The sequence below is a fragment of the Chinchilla lanigera genome, unplaced genomic scaffold, assembly GCF_000276665.1.
Source record: "Chinchilla lanigera isolate Chin_1 unplaced genomic scaffold, ChiLan1.0 scaffold00049, whole genome shotgun sequence".
Lineage (NCBI taxonomy): Eukaryota > Metazoa > Chordata > Mammalia > Rodentia > Chinchillidae > Chinchilla > Chinchilla lanigera.
This window is the reverse complement of record NW_004955450.1, coordinates 7,901,676-7,913,931: the sequence shown is the minus strand read 5'-3', so window position 1 is coordinate 7,913,931 and position 12,256 is coordinate 7,901,676. Positions and strand designations below refer to the sequence as shown.

Genomic DNA, 12,256 nt, shown 5'->3' with positions numbered 1-12,256 from the left:
CCAAAAAAAAAAACAAACAAACCACCACAGACAAATAGTTTGGCTTGAACATGGGTGGCTTGTGTACTCTGGCCATTGTGCGCACTGGGCCCCACCGTGCTGCAAGGCTTCCTTTAGGGAAGCGGCGGCAGTAGGGCAGCTCCTTGTGCAGGTTTCTGAACCACACCAAGCTCGCAGCCCAGGGACCACATGAAGTAGATTTCTTCTTCCATAGGGTAGACTCGGCCTGTCTAGCAGCTGCAGGGCAGGAAGAGAAAGTCTCCTGACCTTCTGGAGATGCTGGATGAACAGCCCCCGGTGACATCCAGTAAGGGGAGAGATGCAGGCACACACACGTCCCCCCTCAGAGCAGCCACTCAGAACATGGGTGATAGGAGGCAGCTTTGTCCTGTGAATACTTTAGTAAGCGCTGAGACCGGTAGTAAATATCCTGCCTCTGTGTCTTGCAGTAGTTAATAAGCCATCCTTTTTTTTTTCTTCCCTAATCTTTAGTTAGGTGGTTCTTAACTTTTTTCAGATCGAGGGCTCCTTCAAAAATTCAACAGCACTCTCTCCAGAAAAATGCACATACTTGAAAATTTTTGCATATAATTTGAAGGGGTTCAGCGCTGTGAAAAGCTGATCTGCAGGCTGTTGATTTGGAGTGGATATGCCTTGTTGTAGACTTTGCTTAGTCACTGTGCTTAATAGGCCAAAGAAATACTGTACTGTTTTAACCTGTAGATAGGTTTTACAGAGCATGTGTGTAGTGTTCGTCTACCTTGACGAAAAACGAATACAGTGTGCTTTAAATCAAAACATATACATTGTGTTTCTGGAAATTTTTATCAAAGCTTAATTTTTTTTAACAGTTGTCTAATACTTCTTTCTCCCCTCTCATTTAAAGCTTGGTAAAATGCGGCTGACCATTCCATGCCGGGCCCTTACGTGTTCTCATCTGCAGTGTTTTGACGCGACTCTTTATATTCAGATGAACGAGAAAAAGCCAACCTGGGTCTGTCCTGTCTGTGACAAGAAGGCTCCCTACGAACACCTTATTATTGATGGGTATGTCTCTTTTCAGTTTGTCTTTGTAGCTTCAAATGACTACCTTTATATGCATTTTTTTTAAATCAGATTGGGGATAAAATTCTACTGGTAATGTTTTCTAAGTTAAATATGAATTTGGAGACTTCTTAAGAGTGCAGAAATTAGTGTTTTTTATTCAGTTATTTTTATTTTCAGTGCTGTTTAAGATTTTAATCTTCAGTTTATCTGGCCTTTTATTTCTTTTTATTAGTGTATGTTTGCAGTACATAATTATTACATTCGTCGAGGGGTGATATTACATGTACATAGCACATCTTAATTCCTTTTTAGAAATCAGTGTTTCCAGAGTGAGTAATTCATGCTATACATATTTTTCATTTTTAACTCGAGTCCCCTTGTTTTGAAAATGCATGCTTTACTTTCAGTGCCTCCTCGCATTTACCATTTAACACGTTCACGGCAGCGCCGTAATTCGTGTCTCCTGCCGGGTGGCTTTGCGTGGCTGTACCACTTGTACCACCAGTGGGGCAGTCACGCACGTACCACCTGTGGTTCAAGCTAGCAGGAACATGTTACAGTGTGGCATCTCTAAGCAGTGTGTAAATACATCTTTTCCTAACACGAGTTCATTTATCTTCAGACATGCAGACCATACTGGAGCACACGTATAAGAATTGCGGAATTCTGATTAACTTGTGCTTATCAAAAATGGAACCTTTTAGTAGCCTGTTTCTGCAGATTAGATTGAACTTAAGTCATGGGCCATCATACCTAGTCTCCCACTGTCAGGGCTTCTAAAACCCATCAGCACTGAATACCAGCTTCCTTTGGTTTTCCATTTGTATTTATCTTTTCTTTCCTCTTTCTTTTTTGTTTTGTCCACCTACTGCATCACAATAATCGGTTACACCGGATGTATGGCACATGCCTGTTGTTACCCTGCTATTTGGGAGGCTGATGCAGGAGGATGGCGAATTCCATGCCACCTGGGCAATTTAGCAAGATCCTATCTCAAAAAATAAAGAAGGCCAGGGATGTAGCTCAGTTGTTGAGTGCCCCTGGGTGCAGTCTCCAGTACTGCAACAGACAAATAAAAACCAGTAATCAGTTGCCCTTCTTTAACGCTTGAGTCCCACCTGGGCAATTTGGCAAGACCCTGTCATAAAATTAAAACTAATTAATTAAAAATAAATTTAACAATTAAAAGCTGGAGGTAAAGCTCAATGCAAAGGCCCTGGGCTCCACCCCAGCATGGGGAAGAGGGTAGTATTTTACCAACTGTATGTTATATAGGGTTATGTTCTCACTTGTAGTAAATTAGGTCATATGTATACACACAGACTCTTTTAAAGAAAAATTTAAAAACACAGCAAATAAAAAGCTTTTATGGCATATAATTTTCTGGTTTTCACGTAATTGTTATGTTAATAGTGTTGTTACAGTTAATTGTTTAGTAAGTCAGAATAATTTTGATTCATTGGTTTTGTTTAATGTTATCACTTAAGAATTTGACCATAGGCCTGGAGAGTGGTGGCAACATGCCTGTAATCCCAGCACTTAGGAGGCTGAGGCAGGAGAATTGCTGGGAGTTCAAGGCTAGCCTGAGCTACAAAATGAGTTCAAGGCAAGCCTGAGCTGCATAGTAAGACCTTGTCTCAAAAAGACCAAAAAAAAAGAAAGAAAGAAATTTGACCATAATTATATATATTCTTTGTAAATACCATTTTTTAATGTCTGAATGATAACTTTATCAAGGGTATTTACATTCCTTTACATATTTTTACATGTATTATTTCAATTTATCAAATAAGACATGCATTTTTTAAAGACATGTATTTTAGACAGTTTACAGTGTGCAAAAAAAATTACAAAGAAAAAAAATACACATAAAGTCACCAACCAAAAGATAACTGCCATTTATATGCCGGTCACATAGAATTTCTTTTTTTTTTTTTTGGTGCCAGGAATCAAACTCAAGACCTTGCGCTTGCCAGGCAGGTGCGTGTGCCACTGAGCTACATCCTCGGCCCTAGAATTTCAATTTTGAAGTTTATTTTTTTCCTTTGCTTAGTCTCACGTTTTTGTGAATGTTTCTCCATGTTAGTGGAAATCTTCGACAGTGTCATTTTTCATGGTTGCATGTTTCCCCACATGAATGCACCAGTTTGCTTACCTTCGCTCGGTTTTGAGAACAGACCCACTTACCTATTCTGCTTTGTGTCCCTCGTTTACACCTGAAGAAAACGTGCAAGGTCTGAATATTCGGAAAGTAGTGTTTCTAACCCGTCCTCGCTTACAGTGTGGTATTCTAAGGACAGACTTTCTTATAGCTTGTTCATGGAGATCCTAAAGTACTGCACAGACTGTGATGAGATACAGTTCAAGGAGGATGGCTCTTGGGCACCGATGCGATCGAAAAAGGAAGTACAGGAAGTTTCTGCCTCTTACAATGGAGTTGATGGTAAGACTTAAATCATTTGTAAAGTCATACTAGTGAGACAGTGTCCTTTGAAATTTTAGGGTTCGGTACAGAGTAGCTGATGCTTCTTTTTCGTGTGTGTGTGTGTGTGTGTCTGTGTGTCTGTGTGTGTGTGTGTGTCTGTGTGTGTGTCTCAATAAAGATAGAGATAGATATTGGGAATGGTACTGGGGACTTGTAATGTTTTTTGGTGGGGGTGGGCAGGTACCAGGATTGAACTCAGGACCTCACGCTTGCGAGGCCGGTGCTGCACCACTGAGCTAAATCCCTGGCCCTGGGTGGGTTTTTTTTGAATGTTAGTATTTCCTAAGTATGTCAGGTACTATACAGATAAATACGTTCAATACACAGTTTTTGATCTCAAACTCCTTTTATTATGAAAAAGACAGAATGTACGTTTTGATTATCTTAATTCAAAATTGTTTTCCAAAATAATCCTTTAACAGCCCATAATAAAGAGTGGTTTTACATGTAGTAGAGCAGAGCAGTAGGTTTCCCGCTGTCTGGACTCAGCAGCATCGTGGTGGATGTGCACGGGTAGCTGGAGGGGACACCGAGGGGTGTGTGCTTTATTCGCCTCATGTTGTAACCGTTCCCACGCAGGATGCTTGAGTTCCACTTTGGAACATCAGGTGGCTTCTCACAACCAGTCCTCCAATAAAAACAAGAAAGTCGAGGTGATTGACTTAACCATAGATAGCTCGTCTGATGAAGAGGAGGAGGAGCCATCTGCCAAGAGAACCTGTCCTTCCCTTTCTCCCACCTCTCCACTAAACAATAAAGGGTGAGTGCTGGCCCCACTGCCCGTAGAAGTTGTGAATGTAATTTGGTAAACAGGGATTAAAGCCCTGCCACATAAAATGATGTTTGATTGTAAAAGTTAGGTTGTATTTTTCCCAAGTGCGTGATATTCTTGAAAGCTTGGGGTGATGCGTTCACATTAAAAGGGCCTCTTAGGTATAATATTGGCCATATCGAAAGATACACAGAGTGTGTCTAGTACACACAATGATTTTAAAGTGTGGTGTACATCAGAATCACTGAGAGCGTATCAAAGTACTTGTTGCGCCTCTGTGTCCCAAGCCAGAAGTAGAGACATAGAAAATTTGGATTTCACCTTAATAAGATGGATTTCACCTTAATAAAGTGATTCTTACATTGTGTGTGGGATTTAGAACATTTGCTGAAGGCTGGAAAATAATTACGCTTCAGTTCAGTTCGTAAAATGCCATTACATACTTTGTGTGGAATACTCTGTTACTCTGGATGCGGTGGCACATTCCTGTGATGCCAGGTGTTCTGGAGGCTAAGCACGGAGAATCCCAGGTTCAAGGCCAGCCTAGGTAGCGTAGTGAGGCCTTGTGTCAAGGAAAGAAAAAAACTTAGGCTGGGCATGGATCTAATAGAATGAGTAAGTACAGTCCTAGCCTTAAAGACTAGAATACTCTGTAGGGGTTGGTAAAGCAAGGAGCAGAACTCTAGCTGTACTCCTAAAGAGACTGTTAACCCATAAACATACCAGCATTTCTCAACAAAAAGGTTTTATTTTTTGCAGATGCATAATTGTAGCACACTAACAGTGAACGTAGAAATAAATACACTGCTTTTGCTGAGTGTGGTGGTACACACCTGTAATTTTAGTACTGGGGAGGCTGAGGCAGGAGGATTGAGAGATTTGAGGTCAGCCTGGCCTATGAAACAAGACCCTGCCTCAAGGAAAAAAAAATAATGTGTATATTAGGGGACTTATGTGGCCTTTTGTAGCTGAATAGGAGCTATTCAAAAAATCTTCCTACAAGCAACACCTGAGAAAGAGGAGCGAGAAAGTCTATAGGCGACATTGTTAAAGCTTTCAAGGTTCAAGAGGGAAAGTTTATACCAGACCAAGAGTGAGTATTTCTGTACTTGGAGTCCAGTCATTTTCAGGGTTGGTATTGCATGATAAGACAGAAAGACTTTGGTCGGCTATATTAACCAGTTTGTTAACTTCATTTCACAGTAGCTCATCTCAGCATACAGACAGCCAGGTGGCCAGGAGACACTAAGAGCAGTGTCACTGTTCTAAATACAATGAATATCAGTGATCCTGCTCTGCAAACATTTTTCAGGAAAGCCTGCCTTGATGTCTGTTACTTGGCAGGACTCATTTTATTTTTATGCCCTGAATTGGACAAAAAGAACAGTCAAGTTACCTGAAACTGGCATAGTTAGAACAACTATCGGCAGAATTTTAGTTCCAAGATTTTTTTTTATGTCAGTGCTGAGGATTGAACAAAGGGCCACCTGCATGCTCCGCAAGCACTCTGCCACTGAGCAGTGTCCCCACCAGAAGATACTTATAAATAATAATCCATAGTATGACCAGTACAGAGTTCACCCTCTGTATCCATGTGTTCTGCATCCATGGTTCCAACCAACCTCAGATTGAACATTTTCAGGAAAAAAAAATGTAGCTGTGCCGAACATGTATGGACTTTTTTTCCTGTTGTCATTCCCTAAGCAGTGCACTATAACAGCTATTTACATAGCATGTACAGAGTACTAGGGTTTATAAGGAATCTAGACATGATTTCTTGTATATGAGAAGATGTGTTTAGGTTATTTGCAAATACCATAGCGTTTTAGGTAAGGAACTTGGTCATCCTTGGATTTTGGTGTGTGTGTGGGGGGTGTTCTAAAAATACTTCCTGCAGATTTTTGTTAATGCCATAATTGCAACATTAAAACATTTCATAAAATAGGTGTATAAATAGTTTTGGTTTAAATGCATCATATTTGACTCTTTAGAATATTAATAGTCATTTGTATACATGTAATCTATGAAATAGTTCTACTGTCTGACTGTATTTTATCCTTAAGAAAAATTTTGAAGTATTTGGAAATCTAGTATTTCTTCTTCGGGTATTTACTTTTCTGATTCTCCAAAAATGGCTGTGTTTATTATGTTTTGAAAATTATATTAGAAACATTAACTACTTCCTGAATTTCCTAGAGACTAATTGAATCCAGACATAGCATTACAAATGTCAGATTTTTCTGTTTTCCGATAAAAACAAAGAGACCTGAACATTTACAACCTCTTTAGAAGGAAAATAACAGCATAGTCAGCACTAATAGCCATTGCAGAGTAGTGGTAGCCGGTAACTAGAAACCTAAGCACAGCGTAGTTTTTGTGCAGTGTAGAAGTGCAAATGCATTTTAAAACAGTGTGACAGACAGGAAAGAAAAGCAGCGTCTAGATACTGGGAGGAGGTAAACACCACTAAAGTGTAAAACATGTTATTGTCTTCAGTAGCTGAGTTTTACAGAAGTTCCCACACGGCGTGGTATGCCGAGATGTTTTCTAAGACTGGCATTTCAGTAGCTTTCGTCTCTTACGTAATCCCTTAGGCACTGACAGAGCACAGAGCCAGTGGAACATTGTGCTTTTTATAGATGCAAAAGGTTTAAGTTTCCGTGATGAAACTCTTATGAGGCAGATAAGACTGTTTCTGCTTCATATCCCATTCATAAAGACAAGCTAGATGGTCATAACTAGAACTCTGCCCCTCGAAACCCAGCCTTGGCATCTTGTGAAAGTACTCTGTATCACTGAAATTCCGTCCCCACGCCCCGCGTATTTTATATGAAGTATTGAGAGACAGTTGCTTTATTTCTTCATTTCCCTTATTTTTTATAGCTTCTGTAACAGGCAGTCTCTTAGACGGTTTGCCTAACATACGACCCTTGTCTGCCCGCTGCCCTCTTCTCCCTCCCTCCTTCCTTTCCTCCCCTCTTCCTTCCTTTTTTCCATCCTCCCCCTTTCTCTTTTCTCTCTCTTTCTCTGTCTCTCTCGTCTTTCTGTCTCCTTTCCTTTCCGTCTCTCTTGCTGTATTTCTGTCTTTCTGTCTTTCTGTCTTTCCTGTCTTTCCTGTCCTTCCAAGGTCTTGCTATGTAGTTCACACTGGCCTTGAACTTACTATGTAGCCCAAAATTTGCAGGGATCCGAGTGCTGGGATTATAGACATGTGAAACCACACCCAGTTTAACCCTTGCGTTTCTTAATTTTTGGTAAAGAAAAAGATTTCATTTCCCAACTATTTAAATATTTCACTTTATTTTTCGAAGGTCCGCCATTTTTCTTCTTTCTTTTTCCAGTTATTCTAAAAACTCTTCCCTGTACGTTTGGGAGCATTTCTCCACGTTGTCTTGCTGCCTTCACTGGATTCAGCAGGGCTTCTGTGACAGAACGCGCTGACGACTGTGCTGGGTTGGGTGCACCGAGACAAACTACCCAGTTTTTATTCTCATCAGGCTTACCAGTCTGGAGGCCAGCTGTTCACTCCAGACTGCTCACGGCTGCGTCCCCGAGCCTTGTCTGTGTGTGCTTTCTGTGCCAGGGCATACTTAACCTCTCTCACTAGCCAACCCTGCAGTGCTTATTTTTGAGAAGCGTTCAGACTTTCCTCTGTAGTAGGTTCCTTGTACTCACATTGTGCTTCAGTGGTTCAGACAAGTCTTTCCCCTGCGTTCTGAGAGTATAGTGATGATGCTCCAAAGATAGTGTTGGCACAAGTGCTGGATACCGTCATATCCGTCCCCTTCCCTGCAGGCTCTACAAAATTCTGTTCGGTATACAGATTACTTCTTCTTCTCCTTCCCCACCCTCCTTTTTTTTTTTTCCTATTTGTCCTCCTCTTTTTTATTTTAATTTTTTTTTTTTTTTTTTTTGAGATCGAGTCTCTCTGTGTAGTTCAGGCTGGCCTCAAACTCTCAGTAATCCTCCTGCCTCAGCCTCCTGAGTGCTGGGATTACAGGTGTGGGCCATCATGCCCGTCATACAAATTATTTCTTAATAATTGTGGATAGTCTAAATGTTACTATGCTTCTTTTTGTTTTGTTATTTCCAGCATTAAAGCCAGGGTTTATTATGAGGGGCAACCCTATTGTTAAATGTAAAAGTCACACTGACTCGTGAAAATTACTCTTACAGCATTTTAAGTCTTCCACACCAAGCATCTCCAGTGTCCCGCACCCCGAGCCTTCCTGCTGTAGACACAAGCTACATCAACACCTCCCTCATCCAGGACTACAGGCACCCTTTCCATATGACACCAATGCCTTACGACTTGCAAGGTGAGTCACCGTTCTCTGTATTGTCACATAGTATCATGGGTGCTTATGATCTCTGCAGTCCCTTTTGGAGAACAGTCCTTGGACCCAAGAAATCAAGAGCAATAGTATATTTTGGTCGTAAAAACTGACCCAGCTCCTTGATTATGCCTTCATTGACAGCCAGCATTTACTACCAGTGGTGAAACTAGTGCAGTGATCTTACAGGTTTTGTGAGCCTTAAAGTATTCTGCGTGTTGTGTTTGGATGGTTTCCAGTATTTGGCTTTGAATTTTGGTATTTGTGAATTGCTTTTTGTTCCTCAGTTCTAGTAAATGCAGCAAGCACTCTGGGGAACTGTGCTGCGCTGTCTTCTAGATAATGCTGCCCTGAGACATTTGGAAGTTTTGATTTTGGTTCTGCTGAGCCTGACCCTCCTTAAAAGTAATTGGAAATGTCAGTTTACTCACTTGTATAATATATTTTAAGTTCACGGTAATCATTTCCATTATCAAAAGAAGTGTTAGTCATTCTCATGTATCTTCGTAATTTAATAATTTGCATCTTATCCATAACTCGAACATTTTTATTATGAAGTTACATACGCTCTTTGTAGAAAATTCCATACAGAAACTCAAAGTGAAAGTTTTCTTCTGCTCCTCTCGCAAGCCCACTACGCAAAGCTGCAACTCCTCCTCGCAGTCACTAAGTAGCTTCCGCGCCTTTTTACCACGTGCGAGCCCTCACTACACTGTCAAGGGGCACAGTGCTGTGCGGTTCGTCGGTGTCCGTGCGGTAGTCTGTTCCAGCGTGGACGGGGGGCGGTCCCCAGAGTATGCGCGGTGTTGTATTTTTATCTGCACCTGCTTGTGGTGTTTCTAAGCCACTTAGGAGATCGTGGTGCGTGTGCCGTTGGTGTTGTCTCCTCACTCTGTCGCATTACACGTGAGGTAGAGAGGAGAGGGGACGTGGAAGGGTGTGCTTTGCAGTGGCTCCCACGGCCGGGCGCTGGGCTGGCCCTGGTGCGCAGCCGCCACCCCAGCTCTCAGGTCTGTCTCTCCTCGTGCCACTGCACACACTGAGTTGAGGCCTGGTGCAGAGGATGGTAAGTAAGCGAATTCGAGAAAAGAAATCTTTGCTCCACCTCGCTCAACCTCTCTTTAACTTCAAACTTCCTTATCTGTAAAATCAGGCCAAAAATGATCACATAGGGAGATTTTAAGGTGCTTGTGAACGGTAAGTTCAGCATGTTGAAAAGCCACTTGGGAGAGCCGGCAAGAGCAGGGGCAGTGTGAGATGCAGGTGGCAGTGGCCCACGTCCCTTGCCTGGAGTCCCTGGCAGGGAGCAGACCCTGCTGACGCTGGGACTCCAGCCTCAACTCTGAAATTCCACGTGGTGTAGGGGTGAAGTCTTACATTTGTCTTTGAAGCATTGGGCGTTTGGGAAGTGTTTTTCTTCGTTTTAGTTTTTCTTACACTAATGTATGCTTTTCTCCCACAGGATTAGATTTCTTTCCTTTCTTGTCAGGAGACAATCAGGTATGTTATGAGTAAATTACTGTTGTTCAAATTGTGTATTTAAAGTGTTCAAAACAGTAATATGTAGCCAGGAGAAAGAGCAAGTCTCCTTGGAAGGTGCAGAGGGAGCGTACTCGTTACTACTTGGCCTTCAGTAAAGGTCTCTAGTTCTAGCAGGTCTCGTGGCCACGTACAGTCGTATACCACATGGTGCTGTTCAGAGCAAGGACAGACCGCCTGTATGGCAGCGGCCTCCCGAGGTTACAGGGCAGCTGAACAGTTCTGTCCCCGCCTGACCTCGTAGCCCTTCTGACGTCCCAGCACACAGCACAGCGCGCGTTTGTGGCGGTGCTGGGGAAGTGAGCCTGTTGTGCCTCCGCTGGTGTAAAAGCTCACACAGTTCTGTAGAGTGTGCACCGTACTTGATGAGCACAGTAAATCTTACTGTGAAGCAGCCTGCTGTGTTACACAGTGACAGCTCACACGTGCTGTGTTTACCGCATGTCTTGACTGCATTATCTCCCTTTGTGTTTGATTGGATTTCATGTTGTTGTGTTCATTATGGCCCTGAAGCATACAAGATGTACTGCTAATATTGCCCCAAACAGGCCACATCAAGGGCTTGACCTAGAAATGAAATCAGGTGATGAAGGGGTTAGGGGTTATTGCTCAGTGGTAGAGCACTTGCCTAGCATGTGCAAGGCCCTGGGTTTGAACCCCAGCGCCAGAGAAAGAAAGTTAGTTATTGCTGGCTCGGGCATGTCATCTTCCACCTTAGCTGCTAACTTGAAGAACAAGATTAATGACAGAAGATACCTGCTTCACTGAAGACAGAGAGACTAACAAAAACTCAAGAAGGGTCTGTATCAGACATGGAGTAACATCTGAACACCTGGATTGAAGTTCATACAGAAGCACATCCCTCTCAGCATCGTGAAGATCACCACCAAAGCAGTGTTTGTTTTCAAGGTTGAAAGAAAGGTCTGGGCCCCAGCTGAATTCATCGCTAGCTTGCTTCGGGTGGTTTACTGCATTTCCACTAGCTTGAGCCACTCGCTGGTACATGCGTGACTGTCCCATTGGGTGGCTTGTACCATTGGTGGTGCAGTCATGCATGGGATAGTCATGCATGTGCACCAGTAGTTCAAGCCACCCAATAGCAGGATACACAGATTACAGCCTCAGCATGGACTGGATAAGAGTCTTGCTCAGAGGCAGTGTTGCAGGCAGCAACTCGAAACCCTTTGACATGTGGCAGAGCGAGGACCCCAGGTCTTCAAGCATGTCCATGAGCACACATGGCCAGTGCACTCTGGGGGCCATGAGAAGTCACACATGATCCAGTTGCCTTTCCTAGGTACCCTTCTGAATTCCTGGGCCAGCAAATGAAGCACTGTTTGAAAAATAACACATCTGAGATTTTGCCTATTATTGATAATGTTCCTGTACATTCTCCTTTTACTGGTGATCTTCCTCCCAGTATAATACCACCTCTGATCCAGCTAGTAGATCGAGTGTTAATAGCAGCTTTTAGGACTTAGCACTTGAGAACCTTTACCTGAGCTAGTGCTGCAACCAAGGCAGCTGAGAAGGCACTGAGAAGATACTGGTGCAGTTCTGGAAGGGTTACATCTGTGACGGTGTCAAGAACCTCACTCAGGTGCCGGGGCCCTAGCTCCAGTGGCATGCTTACCTAATGTGTGTGAGCCCCTGAGTTCAGTCCCCTGCACTACCAGAGAAAAGAAACCCCTTAGGCTTGGACTGTGGCCACCAAGAAGTATGTGAATGGCTCCTAGAAGACGGCCCTCTGGGTTTGTCCCGACGTCAGAGATTTGGCACAGGCGCAGAGGTTGCAAAAACCAACAATGCTGTGGTTGACCGGTGGCAACCGATGTTAGCCTGGGCGTGGGTGGGATGCCACTGGGGAGCTCCTAGACTCCAGGAAGCGACTAATCAGGAGTCTGGAATTGGAAGAGAACAGCACAGCTAAAAAGAGCCAAGAGAAATGGAAACTGCAGGAAAAGAGAAACTGCAAGAAAACCCATAATGAAGCTTCTTGCAGACCTCACCGAGGTCCTTTAGCCGTTTTCAAACACCAGTCCCAATACCAAAAGTTCATTCGTAGAGCGGAGTGGTGGT

The 12,256-nt window shown here is 43.0% G+C and overlaps 1 protein-coding gene across 2 annotated transcripts in view; it reads left to right on the top strand.

Annotated features, from left to right (window-relative positions):
* Positions 1-12,256, top strand: part of Pias1 (protein inhibitor of activated STAT, 1) — a 94,305-nt gene that overhangs the window by 77,114 nt on the left and 4,935 nt on the right. For both annotated transcript variants that reach the window (XR_001235865.1, XM_005393682.1), the window contains exons 9-13: positions 887-1,047; positions 3,360-3,490; positions 4,112-4,292; positions 8,481-8,623; positions 10,101-10,138. Coding sequence is in view for 1 of the 2 variants with exons in the window: in XM_005393682.1 (XP_005393739.1) it covers positions 887-1,047; positions 3,360-3,490; positions 4,112-4,292; positions 8,481-8,623; positions 10,101-10,138 (654 nt within the window). In the remaining variant the exon portion in view is untranslated. The remainder of the gene's footprint in view (positions 1-886; positions 1,048-3,359; positions 3,491-4,111; positions 4,293-8,480; positions 8,624-10,100; positions 10,139-12,256) is intronic.